Source organism: Hyperolius riggenbachi, chromosome 12 (genome assembly GCF_040937935.1).
Source record: "Hyperolius riggenbachi isolate aHypRig1 chromosome 12, aHypRig1.pri, whole genome shotgun sequence".
Lineage (NCBI taxonomy): Eukaryota > Metazoa > Chordata > Amphibia > Anura > Hyperoliidae > Hyperolius > Hyperolius riggenbachi.
In genome coordinates, this window is record NC_090657.1 from 189,668,880 (window position 1) to 189,682,388 (window position 13,509).

At 46.8% G+C, this 13,509-nt stretch overlaps 1 protein-coding gene across 1 annotated transcript; it reads left to right on the plus strand.

Moving 5' to 3' along the window:
* Positions 1 to 4,532: 4,532 nt before the first annotated feature.
* On the plus strand, positions 4,533 to 9,417 carry CEBPB (CCAAT enhancer binding protein beta). The gene has a single exon (XM_068263871.1). It carries the CDS (start codon positions 4,622 to 4,624, stop codon positions 5,270 to 5,272), a length of 651 nt encoding a protein of 216 aa, XP_068119972.1. The 5' UTR covers positions 4,533 to 4,621; the 3' UTR covers positions 5,273 to 9,417.
* Positions 9,418 to 13,509: the final 4,092 nt, after the last annotated feature.

Sequence of the window (13,509 nt, forward strand, 5' to 3'; positions counted from 1 at the left end):
TTAAGGTCCGTACACACGCCGGACTGGAGGCAACGACGGGTCCGTCGTCACCTCCCGCTGGGTGGGCGTTCCAACGACAGTCCGGCGTGTGTACAGTCTGTCTGCAGACTGATACGGCTGTTTCTGAGCGATCCGCCCGGCGGATCGCTCAGAAACAGCCGTATCAGTCCGCCGACAGTGTGTACACACGCCGGACTGTCGTTGGAACGCCCACCCAGCGGGAGGTGACGACGGACCCGTCGTTGCCTCCAGTCCGGCGTGTGTACGGACCTTTACCCTGCTGCCACTCAAATTCCTGGTGGCATTTATTACTCCTCCCCCTCTGAATCTTAGCAACTCAGAGGGAGAAGTCATTTGGAGTCCAGCAATTGCTGGAACCCCGAATTACCTTTATGCACTATAGCACTAGTGCTGTAGCAGCGCCCAGCTTCAGCGCTGAGCAATGAAACCATCTGCTTCAACCAAAACCAGCCAAAGAGAGACATTGGGCTCTATTCTCAATCAATTCCCGCATGCGGTAAAGGACATGCGGGAAGTTACCGATCCAAAACACCGCCACATTAAAATTCACTAAATTTTCCGCATGGTTTTTCCGCATGCGGTAAATGTGCGGGATTCATGCGGAATAATTTCCGCAAAAGTCTGTATTTTTGGCAACAAAAAATCAATTCTCAAAACTGTTCAGGTGCATCATTTCGTCGTTATTTAACGTTTTTTATCACCTACAAGTAGTAGGTGATATATTCCGCATCCCATTGACTTTAATGAAGTCTGGAGGCTTAAGGGCTGTGCTTGCTGGACTTAAACATTTTTTTTTTAAACACTTTTTCATGCGAACTTTTTACCGCATGAATAATGGCTGTTTCCGCATCTTTTTTACCGCATGCGGAAAACATGCGGAAAATGTTGGTGAATGCTGAAAAAATGCGGAGTTTACCGCTGGCGGAAATTTAGCGGTAAAATTTTGCAGTGTTTTTGCCTCTTAGTGAATAGAGCCCAATGTCAGGTGCAAGCAGGGAGAGAGAGATATAGAATGTGATCATCCCTGCCACAGCACTAAGAGCTGGTGCACACGGGCGTCTGCCGGCCAACTGCTTTTCTGCAAGTGTGGTTCCCACAGGCGTTTGCCGGCGTGTCGGCCAATTGCCTTTCTGCAAGTGTGGTTCACACGGGTGTCTACCGGCGTGTCGGCCAAATACTTTTCTGCAAGTGTAGTACACACGGGCGTTTGCCGGCCAAATGCTTTTCTGCAAGTGTGGTTCACACAGGCGTCTGCCGGGCAAATGCTTTTCTGCAAGTGTGGTTCACACGGGCGTCTGCCGGCATGTCGGCCAAATGCTTTTCTGCAAGTGTGGTACACACGGGCGTTTGCCGGCCAAATGCTTTTCTGCAAGTGTGGTTCACACAGGCGTCTGCCGGGCAAATGCTTTTCTGCAAGTGTGGTTCACACGGGCGTCTGCCGGCATGTCGGCCAAATGCTTTTCTGCAAGTATGGTTCACACGAGTGTCTGCCGGATAACTGCTTTTCTGCAAGCATGGTTCACACGTGTATCTGCCGGCGTGTCAACCAACTGCTTTTCTGCAAGCGTGCAGAAAAGCATTTGACATCTTCCGCTGGCTTTTCTCCCTGCAGGGGTACATGGAGATGCTGCTTTCAGGGTTGGCTGAAATGACTGGATAAATCAGGATCAGAATGTGGCGTTCGCACAAACGACAGTAAACGGCAGCAAACTACGGTACAGGTGCTGGCCATTCCCTTGAAGCGGACCCAAACCAAACATTTTTTTAATTCAAAATATTTAGTTGCAACACTCTGACACATACAAAGATAAATAAACACTCCTTTAAGCCTATAAGCATTTCAGTGTATGCTCTTCACCCTTCTCTTTTCATAGCTAGGATTATACTGGGGGCAGCCATTACTTCTGAGCTTAGTAGGTTTTAGATAATTTGTCATCAGCTACCCTCCCTCACAGGGGCGTCGTCTATGCGAAATCTCACACAAGCTGAGATCACCTCCCCTGTGACATCATCAGTAGCAGCCTGTGTTATGTTTTTGTTTTTTATCCCCTCCACCAGTTTGCCGGATTCTGTCCCAGCAATATGAAAGGAAGGGAGGGGTTCTTCCAATAAATGTAAAATATTTTATATTTGTCATCATGCAGCTGAAAAAAGGCTGCTATTTATCATTATAATTTAGAAAATAGATTTTCTTTCTGAAATCTTGTATTTTTAATTTGGGTCCACTTTAAATGGGCAGCAGTTTAAAGTGACCCTGAGCAGTGCATAGATATGCAAATCTTACCTGGGGCTTCCTTCAGTCCCCTGTAGTCCGTGAGGTCCCCCGGCGTCCTCTGAGTCCCCTCCATTAAGCTGGCGAATTTGGCTGAGTTCTGAGCTACTGCGCCTGTGCACGCACCCAACACTAACAAGCGCCCGTCACTGTAAGCACATGCGCGGTTCAGTCTTTTGAAAAATCGTCCATGCTCAGGAGGCTTACAGCGACGGACGCATGATAGTGTCGTGTGCGGGACAGGCCTAGCAGGGGCAGTAGCTCATGACTTCAGCCGAATTCGCCAGCGTAACGGAGCCACCAGAGGGACGATGGATGGGGATCAAGGACGCCGAGGGACCTCATAGGCTCCGGGGGGCCTGGAGGAGACCCAAGGTAAGTGCAGATTTTAATTTCTATGCGCTGCTCAGGGTCTCTTTAAAGCATAGGTGCCCAATAGGTCGATCGCAATCTACCGGTTGATCGCGGCCGTATGGCCGCGTCCAATTAAATTTTGCCGCTGACCAATAGGAAGCAGGTGAGGAGAGAGGCAGTGCGGCTGAAGAGAGGCCAGGGGCGGTTCTGCGCGACGTCATGGCTGAGGGCGGTGCCGGAACAACATAAACGCACCACTCACTTAATCACACTCCTGCGCTGCAGCTGAAAGAGCGGAGACCAGACACAGCCACTGGAGCTGGAATAAGGTGATTATTAAGCACCTATCCCTATATACCTATACTGAAGGGACCTATCTATACCGAGCTACCTATACCAAAGGGATTTATCTATACCCAGCTACGTCCCTCGCTGGAGCTCTGGTGCTCAGGGTTTGCCTCCATTTCCGATGCCGACCTCCTCTACTGCGCCTGCATGAGCGCCGCTTGCGATCACACCCATGTGGTCTGGAGTGTTTTGCACAGGAGCAGAACTACTGCACCTATGCTAAATACTCCAGGTACAGTAGATGCCGACCTGGCGAGGGTCGTTTGCTAGGGGCTGGAGAAAGCCCCGGTTAACTAGATGTCATTTTTTGGGGAGCTCGGATGTATCCTTTAAGTGCTGAGGCTGGTGGGAAACAACCTGCAATCATCCATGCGAACCAGCCCTAATGAAGAGCTAATGCAGCAGTTGAAATAGGCCCTGGGGCCCCAGATGGTCAAAGCCTCTGCATCCCCCATTAGCAATACCACTACGTGCAGAGTTGTTGTTGTTTGTGGTGGTGAGAGGAGCAAGGTTCACGTTCCGCCAGTCACAGAGCAGAATCCTCTCCCGTGCGGCTTATGCACCTCATACTGAAACTCTATGCTACATAAACAGACTAGTGTTGTCCGGATCATGAACGATTCGGATCTTTGATCCGAATCTATTTTATGAGTCGATCATCCGAATCATCAAAATGAACGATTCGGATCGCAAAAGGGGCGGGGCCAGGAGCGACACGCCCCCTCTCAGCGGGCAGCGGGGTCCTGGAAGCAGAGCAGAGATGGATCGCTCTGTTGGAAGGGAGGCAGCCTTGCAGGGAGACAGGTAGATGGGAGAGAGGGGACATGGGTGCCACTGCCAGATATGTGTAGAGCACACATACTGGCTATAACGTGCTGCTCATTATAGGCTGGCTGTTCCGTAGTTGTGCACAGTGATCACATTGGAAGCTTTTGGCTCAGCACAGCTCGGTAACTTTGCAGACAGTGTGATTGAAAGGCAATATAATCCTCCTGCACTCGGCACTAAACAGCTGCACTTATCTTCTGGGAATGCTTTCTTTCACTGTGCGACCTTTTCTTTCAAAGTGTACAGATGAACATATAGGTGAAATATATGTAAAGCATATGACTGCAGCATGTGGGTATTGTGTGCAAGCAAACATTTCTGCTCTCTGCTCGTCCCTCCTCCGTTCTCTGTCCACTCCCTGCCCTCTGTCCATCTTCTCCCCTTCTCTGTGTGTCCACTCCCTCCCCTTCTCCTGCCCACAGACCTGTCCTGCTGTTCATTTCACCCCCGAATGCTTCCTGTAGTAAAATGATCCGAGATTCGGATCAAAGATCCGGATCTCTTCAATGATCCGATTCGAATCATCCGGATCATTGAAAAGATCCGAACTTCCCATCTCTAAAACAGACTACAACGAATCGCGTAACGAGATAAACAAATCAGAGCATGTGACGCCAGCGCGCGCCTCGGCGTGTCATAAGATGCTCCAATCACAGCTCAGGTCTCGGCTGCGTGTGACGTCTCTACGGTTGCCATGGAGACGGCTAGACACATATGGATGACGCAGGTAGGAGTATATAAAGCGTTTCCCGGCGGACTTCGGGCAGACAGACTGAGCACAGAGCTCCAGCGTTCCTGATGCACCGCACGCTGCACTGGGAGACGCCGGGATGCGCCCCCTCTAGAGCGATGGACGCGGCCAACTTCTACTACGAGCCGCCGGGCAGCGCCGAGTGTCTGGGAGCCAAGGCTATTCAGCGCCGGGTGCCTCGGCCGGAATCCGGCAACATTGGGGAGCACGAGAGAGCCATAGACTTCAGCCCTTACCTGGAGGCGGACTGCGGGGAGTACCTGTGCGAGCTGGGGGCGCACTATAAGCCCACCATGGCCTTTCCCAAGCTGGAGGAGCCCCCTGGCATGAGGTCCTTCATGGCTTTCCACCCAGGAGGGGTCCCCTCCGCCGGCAGCAGCGGCAACCTGAGCAGCGCCTCATCCTGCAGCCCCCCGGGCACCCCCAGCCCAGCGCCACCGCACGGCAAGTCCAAGCACAAGAAGTCGCTAGACAAACACAGCGACGAGTACAAGGTCCGCCGCGAGAGGAACAACATCGCCGTGCGCAAGAGCCGCGACAAAGCCAAGATCCGCAACATGGAGACGCAGCACAAGGTGCTGGAGCTGAGCGCCGAGAACGAGCGGCTACAGAAGCGGGTGGAGCAGCTGACCCGGGAGCTCGGCACCCTCCGCAACCTCTTCAAACAGCTGCCCCCCGAAGCCACAGGCAGGTGCTAGAGACACCGGGGGGCCCGTGTGCTGCCCCCCGGACCAGGACTAGGGCGAGACTGCTGGCACCTTCGTTTGCCAATATTGGAAGAGACTGGCACCTTCGTCTGCTGATATCGGAGGAGACTGGCACCTTCTGCCAATCTAGGAAGAGACTGGCACCTTCTTTTGTGGATCTAGGAAGAGACTGTCACCTGCTCCTGCTGATATTGGAAGAGACTGGCACCTACTTTTGCTAACGCTAGCAGGGAGGAAGAGTGGCACCCTTTCATTCATGCCACCTCCTTCTGTCACTAGTGGAGTAAGTAAAGATGACTGTGGCCCCCCCAAAGTGTAAGGCCAGCCTTCCTTCACACAACACTAGGGGTCTCCTACTTCTGTAGGGGGTGAGGCAGCTGGTACACCCTAACTTTCTACCAGCAGTACAGGTGGCAGATAAGCTGACTGTAACCTCCTGTGATTGAAGACCAATACCCTACCTAACATCACTGATAAGAAGGGGACCCAACTGGCTGTCCCTTGCTGTCACCACCACTAGGTGGAGTTGTGACTGTTATCTGGATGTCTGTTAAGATCTCCCTTGGAAGTGCCTGCCTTGTACTCACTTTTATGTTTGTGCCTTTTGACCTTTTTTCAAGGGGTATGATTCTTGTATGTAATTTGCTAAGAAGGAAGATCAGTGGTGAAGGGGCATGATACTAGGTACTCTTTTAATGCCATTGCACTGAGATGTATAGAGCTGGCCTGATTTGCCTTGGCATTAGAATGGGAATTAGCAGTGGCTGCCTAGGGGCATTGCACAAGGCCAATAAGATTCAGACGCTAACCATTAGTCAAACAGTAAGATAATCATTAGCTTCTGAATCTAATGAACCTTGTGCAAAGTTCCAGCACAAGCCCCCACTATTTCTCGTTTTGGATACATAGAAATATAACAGCATTCAGTAGTAGTAAATGCTAGTCTCTAGAGATGTATATATGGCTATAGATCGGTTCATACAGGTCCGGTATGGTGTGCAGTAGATAACTGAGTGTAGTGTAATGCTGCACAGGATGACTTGCAGTATGTGAGACATATGGTAGAGATTAGTAAGGCCCAGAGAGGTGATATGGTTTCATTTTGTGCTAAACTATTATATAGCCCTTGTGTGCAGCCTGCCACTGCCCAGCTGCCAAGGATCTAGGACTCCCAACAAGGTAGGACTCGTAGCTTCTTTACAGCCAGAATGTCACACTTTTTAGAAGTGTATCCAGTTACCTGCTTGTAAGAAGTTGGAAAAGTAGCTACTTCTATGTCATGTTGCCCTTTACGTTATCCAGATGATAGACAAGAACAGTATAGTGCAAAAGCATGTACAGGAGCCACTGTAACCATTACCTTACCCTGCTAAATGGTAAGAAATTTTACAGACTGTTAATTGCCACTGCCTAAGTATTCACCTCATTTTTGTTTTTCTTTAAAATGTAAGGTCAAATCTTATATATTTTGTTCTTTCTGTCTCTCTTTTGGCCTGTGTACCTACCGAAAACTCTTTATCAGTTTTCTGTCAGCGAGGTAGCCAAGTTTAATATGTACAGATGATCGGAAGATTGTGGTGTTTCCTGTTTGGGCAGGCTGGGGAGACAGGTGTACTTGGCACTTTTTAATAGGCAAATTTTATTTGAAATTTCTAAAAAAAAGCCTGTGTTTGAGGAAGATTATTTCCTACCTTTTGAATATGCACATGCACCCCTTCCCTAAAAATGGAGAGATCCTGTACACAGCTATCCAAAAATGAGTTTATCGAATAGTTTGGGGCGGAAACTCAAAGCGACCAGTTGGCAACGGCTGTTCCCAGATCTGGTCGCCAGATACACAGTTCTGCCCTGGCTTATTCTGTAAGCTGCAATACTTATATTGTACCTATGACAGATTTAAATAGACATATATTAATATATTTATAATTAAAGTATTTATAGCACTTGACCCCTAAATATGAAGTTTAAACAGTTTACAGGAAGACTTGATCCAACTTTGCATTTTGTTTTAAATCGGGAACGTTTATCAAGGTACGCTTTAATTGTTGGCCCTTTCTTTAGCGCTAGAATAGACTACAAAAATCCACACTTGCTGATTTTTCAGTAATTAATTGCACAGTTATTAGCTTTACATGAGCACTTTTTCTTTTTAATAAAAGGACTGAAACTTTTCTTTGTGCATTTTAAAAGTTATTTCACCAAAAATCAAACCTCAGTTGTAAGCGAAGTGCGGTCAGCTGAATTATACACTTTATTTTTTTAGGGTCAAGCTCAATTATATTCCCACCATAAATCATGGTGTCCATATTTCTGCCCAGTGACAGCAACCCCCCCCCCACCCCCCTCACAAGTTTGAGTGACACCCTGTGGAGGTAAGGACAGAGGGGCAGGTTTTATCAAAAAATTCAAGCAAAACTGTCGAAATAGGGGAAGTATTCTGATTGGTCAGAAGAGATTTAAAGCTGTTAGGACAGCTTAATACACCAGCATATATCAGATTCTGACACCTGAAGTGAGAGGGATATGGAGACTGCCATATTTATTTCCTGTTAAACAATACCAGTTGCTTAGTAGTCCTGCTGATTTATTTTGCTGCTGGAGTATCTGGATCAGACACACCTGATAAAAAGCATGAGGCTAGTCTAGTCGGACTTCAGTCAGAGCACATCTAATCGGCATGCTTGTTCAGGGTCTATGACTTTAAGTAGTAGGGCATGTACATGGCGGCATAATGGCTTTGTAATATGGCTTGCCGAACTGCAATGCACCACCTATAGCGACGTTCACAGCTGCGTTAACAGGTACAGTAAAGCATACTTTCTTTGACGCGTCACGCTGATAACACGTGGCGCTGTTTTCCCCATCAATCGTATTTTGTCCCTGCTGTCACAGTGACCACAAGGGTCACTGTGAAGGTGTTCTTAGTGGCAGAGAATCAGCAGGACAGCCGGGCAATTTGCATTGTTTACAAGGAAGAAATAAAAAATGGCAGCCTCCATATCCCATTCACTTCAGCTGTTATTTAATGCATGAAATGCGTATGGTATAGACTTTCATGCCTATCTTAAGGAAGGTTGTCCTGTGAGTCGAGTGTTGGTAGAACCTACTATTAATCACTGACTAGGGGACTTGTGCAAGACTTGTATCAGATTGAGAATACTCGTCTGGGACTGCCAGGTCATACAGCCATATTGCGTAAGTGACACGCAAAAAAAAACCTTGCAACATGGTAAAGCTTCTCTTTACTTAAAGCAAATAGCAAAGTTCAGTAAACTTTGGCTACCGGACGCTATCTGGCCTTGTGGCGAAACTGGTAGGAGTGTGAGACCTTATTGGTCGCTGTATGCTGATATGCCTGCTTCAGAAAGAAACTCCTTCTGCTGTCTGGGCTGCACATACCTGTTGCAAGCTGTATTTCTCTGGCTGCTAAAGCTGTACTACAATTACAAGCAGCATCTGATTGCTGGTACTGATCAGTCCTTAGCAGCCAGAGACTTGCATAGCGTCCAGCTCATAGTCTCCATGTAACGGCGTAACCAAGCAGCTCGGGGTGACCCAAAACTACTAGGAAAGTATAGTGGACTAAAAGAGACCGAAAAGCCCTCCTACTAAAAAGCAATGCTTAGTGTAGTGCCTTCTTGAAACAGAAGGTATGTGTGATAAATTTAGCTTTAAGTGAACATCTGTGGCTACCCACAATGCACTGCTACTGAATATGCAAATTGTCTCTTTATGCCCCTGAAGCCTGGCTTTATATCCAGAACTGCTGGTGTATAGCAAGCCTGTCTTATTCACAGCCAAGAATTTTAAAACACTTTTTTTTATTCTAAATTTGCAGCTTTTTTTAATAGTGTTATTTAAAATGTAAAAATAAGGGTGAGCAAACAGTGTCTCTACCAGAAATGATGCAATAGATATAACATGGCCGTTACAGATATTTTGTATGCTTACAACAACTGATGCAATCCTCTGTAACTTGGCCATGGACTGTGTAATCTGTTTAAGATATTTTTTTTTCTATTCATAAGAGATTTTACCAGAGAATCTATTTCGAAACAAAAGTTTGTATATTTTGGGATTTTGTATATTTGAAAAGCATTAAAAATGTTGTAATAAAAGTTTTTTTGCTTGATAAAGCTCTGTGTTTTGCGTCTTCAAATTGTCCTTTTGGCTACTGTTCTTGGAATATGTTTTTTCAATATACGGCAGAGTCCCCAGTATCTGGCACCGGCGGGGATCGCCTGAAGCCAGACACATGTTGCTTGCCGGTTGCTTGAGCAACCAGCCAAAAAAAGAACAGATCTCCCCCGGGTGCAGGCAGAATAATCACTGAGCCTCCACCAAAGTTCTGCCTCACTTTCCAGCTTCTCCTGTGCACGGAAGCCAGAGTGTCAGCTGACCCCATCCAGATCATGTGACACGCCGACTTGCATGCACGGAAGCTGCTAAGAGCCTGCCAGGTGATGCAAGATGTCACTGGAGGCTTGGGGAGTATTTTGTGGCTGAGCAAACCCTCCAGAACAATCCCGTTATCCATCAGGCATGACAGTTGAGACTTGCAGTTGCCTGAATCCAGATAACAGGGACTCTGCTGTATTTGAGTTCGATTCACAGACTATTGTATATAGTTTTTTTTTCATTTTAACTGCTTTTCTCCCTGCACAGTGTATACAAAATATCTTTAAACTCATAGCAATTCCAATGGGAGATCTTTGTTACCTAGGAGGCAGTTCCAGTTCTTATGTAGGATTAAACTGGTCCTTTGGGTGAAGGGGGGCACAAGTCAGGGAGAGTAGAGGCCCACATGTTGTCTTCTGTCCAGGGAGCCCCTTGTACCTAAAACTGGTATCGCTCAGAGATGAAGCCAGAGTCGTGGGTAAGGAGAACTTGGATCATGTATTTACAAGGAGAAAAGTTGCTCTTTTTTGCAGGGCTGTGGAGTCGGAGTAATTTTGGGTACCTGGAGTCGGTAGTTTCATAAACTGAGGACTCAGATGATTTTTGTACCAACTCCACAGCCTTGGTAAATATTAGACTAAAGGGTCGGAGCAATTCTGGGTACCTGGAGTCAGTTGGTTCTGAGTAAAAGTTGGATGATTTTTGTACCAACTCCACATCCCTGTTTATCTGAAATGGTTCATTTTTTGTGAATTTACACCAGTATTTCAGATAAAGATAACGTATTTTTAAATACTATAACTCTACAGCTGATTTTTACCAATTCTTTAGTAAAATGTTAATTCACTAAGGTTGTTACCGCATGGCAAGCTGACATTTCCAAATAGTGAGGTAAATTACTGACTTGTGCTGCAAATACCTCAACACACGTCAGTAAATTTCAATTCACAAAGATATGAGCGTGCGGTAAGCCAGGAGAGATGTTTGGGGTAATTGCCTCCAGCTCTGATCTGTAAACTAGCAAATAGCATGTGATAACAGAGAGCCAATAGGAAGAAACCGCATCCCCCCCCCTTCTGCTTCTCACCCAATTTGCTCAGACACTCAAGAAGGTGGGACTTCAGAATGACAGAGGAGAAGGAGACAGGCTTTTCATGATCACTTTAGATGTGCAGATCTATATAGTATTACACAGAAAAGTAGCTTCTAGTGTCATATAAGCACATCTAAAGAATGCAGGAAGCCTATTCTTCTCCTAAAAGCTATCACAGACACAGGAACTTCCGCACCGCTTGCTGCAGACTTCTTTCACTACCGAGCGGGGCTTAGTGAATTGAAGCAACATTTTTCTGTAAATTACAGAACTTCTACCACACCTCTGTAGATCTTTGTGAATTGGGGGGGGGGGGGGGGGGCTGGGATGTGTAAAATACAGAATGCAGTATTTTACCAACCTGATTTTTCTCTTTTTTATGGAACAGCCCTTTGTAAATGCTGGCTATTGCATTTGCCATGCAATGATCCAGGTTTTGCCTCGTGCATGAAAAAAGGGTGCAAGGAAATGTGAGCACCCAATTTCAGCAAGTAGAATATCAGTAACATTTACAGATGCTTTTCTAAAGTTTAAATTACTGAAGTAAAATATTGAAAAATACTTTTTTTCGTACTTCTTGGACAGCACACCTATCGGTGCCAGGTCTAGCCTGTGTGGCTAATACAGACTTGATGCAAGCAAAAAAGTAAAGATGACCAGCACTTGCCAATTCTTAAAAAGCAGAATATTTATTCACAAAAAAGAGTGAATAAAAATAGCCATGACATCCGTGCTCCCAGAATGTAACTATAGCTCTTGGTAGTAAGTATAGCTCTTAGCTTTCACTTGACAAAGAGCAGTTTATCCGTTCGAAACGGCGACAGTCCGTTGTGACTAGAATTGGGCTGCAATGGAGGCGTAACCTATTCTGGAGGAAGTCCTCATGCCATTGTATGCAGCTAATGCTGGATACACACCATGCGTTTCCGCGTCGATTCGATTATTTCCGAGCATTTCCGAATGCATTTCGATGATTTTTAGGTCAATTGCCATGTAAAGTATGGCAAATCGACCTAACGATCCATCGAAGCTTGAATCGGACATGTCGGAAATAATCGAATCGATGCGTATCGACGGACGCATCGAACGCGGAAACGCATGGTGTGTATCCAGCATAAGAGCTATACTTACTACCAAGAGCTATAGTTACATTCTGGGAGTCCGGATGTCATGCCTATTTTTATTCACTCTTTTTTTGTGAATAAATATTCAGTTTTTTAAGAATTGGCAAGTGCTGGTCATCAGGCAGGCAGCCTTTTGACCACTGTTCAGGTCTGCATTCTGCAGGTCTCTGGAAGAGACACCTTTTGTCAGTTGTGCAGCTTGCTGCTGAGGAATTTGCATATGTTTGTCATGCAGATTGCCTAGCCACATCCCTTGTGGGCTTGCTCTATAAAGAGCTATGTTTCCCACAGTAAGTTGCTGGTCATAAGTTAGTCCTGTGGAACACTCGCCTGGAGTGTCAGCCTTGCTCTTTGTTTGAAGATTAGCCTAGAGTAATTCCTGGAACTGCACTAGGCAGTTTCCCTAGTGCAGTTAGGATTGCATTATTTGTATTGCCTGTTCTGTCTGTCTGTGGGTTGCTAACCAGAGCAGCGGTTGTTACTAGTAGGCCCCTCTGTTCTGGTGTTGCCGTACTTGGATCGCACTCGGTCTGACGGTAAGAGCAGTGGATCGTATCTTACGTATTCCTGTTTCCGTGTATCTGTTTTGTCTGCTACGAACGCTTGCTGGAGGCTCGGTGAGGTAACCGTTAAGCAAGCGTTCGCGTCCTCTGTTTTATGTTTGTCTGTCGGGGGTTAGTTAGGCGTGCTTGTCCCTGTTGTGCTTATCACGCGGGGTCCGCGCATAAAACGCATGCACTGTTGCGAATTAGTGCGGTGTTCGCGTTTAGTTAGCGTTTGTTATTTTCCTTGTCTCCTCATTGTATTATTTGCTGTGCCTTTGCTACTCTCGTGCTCTGCCTTGCTATAGCCGTGTGTCACCTCTGGCAATCGCCTCTCCCGCGATTGCGTTCCTACTTCATATCTGCTGTTGTGTATGCACAGTCGTGGGTTGGCGACTAGTTTGGTGCACACACATACAATCTGTCCCTTTGCTTACTCTCTTTCAGGGCTATCTTGCCCTGCGTTTCTTCCCTTCATGCAATTCCTGTCTGACGTGTGTGGCAGGGCAGAGGAGCTGTTCCTCTGCACTCCACAGCTCCCCCCGTCGACAGGAATTTCCCTCTACAGGTGCATTGAAAATTTCCCGCAAATTATACGCTTGTGGAGAATTTCCGCAGTGTCAGCGCACGTCTTGTGCGCTGATCACGGAGAGAATTCCACAATCATTACATATAGCCACTATTTATAATGGTGCAGCATAAGTTTATTCCAAAAAGGGTCACCCAAATTTCCTGTTTCGGTTTTGCCCACATCTGGGCTGGCCTCTGCAGCCTAGGCAGTGATCATACATCTGGGCTAGCCCCTACAGTCTAGGCAGTGATCATACATCTGGGCTAGCCTCTACAGCCTAGGCAGTGATCATACATCTGGGCTAGCCTCTACAGCCTAGGCAGTGATCATACATCTGGGATAGCCTCTACAGCCTAGACAGTGATCATACATCTGGGCTAGCCTCTACAGCCTAGACAGTGATCATACATCTGGGCTAGCCTCTACAGCCTAGTCAGTGATCATACATCTAGGCTAGCCTCTACAGCCTAGGCAGTGATCATACATCTGGGATAGCCTCT

What these genes read in the sequence shown, in the direction of transcription:
- CEBPB (XM_068263871.1), top strand. Translation starts at nt 4,622, where the DNA reads ATGCACCGCACGCTGCACTGGGAGACGCCGGGATGCGCCCCCTCTAGA.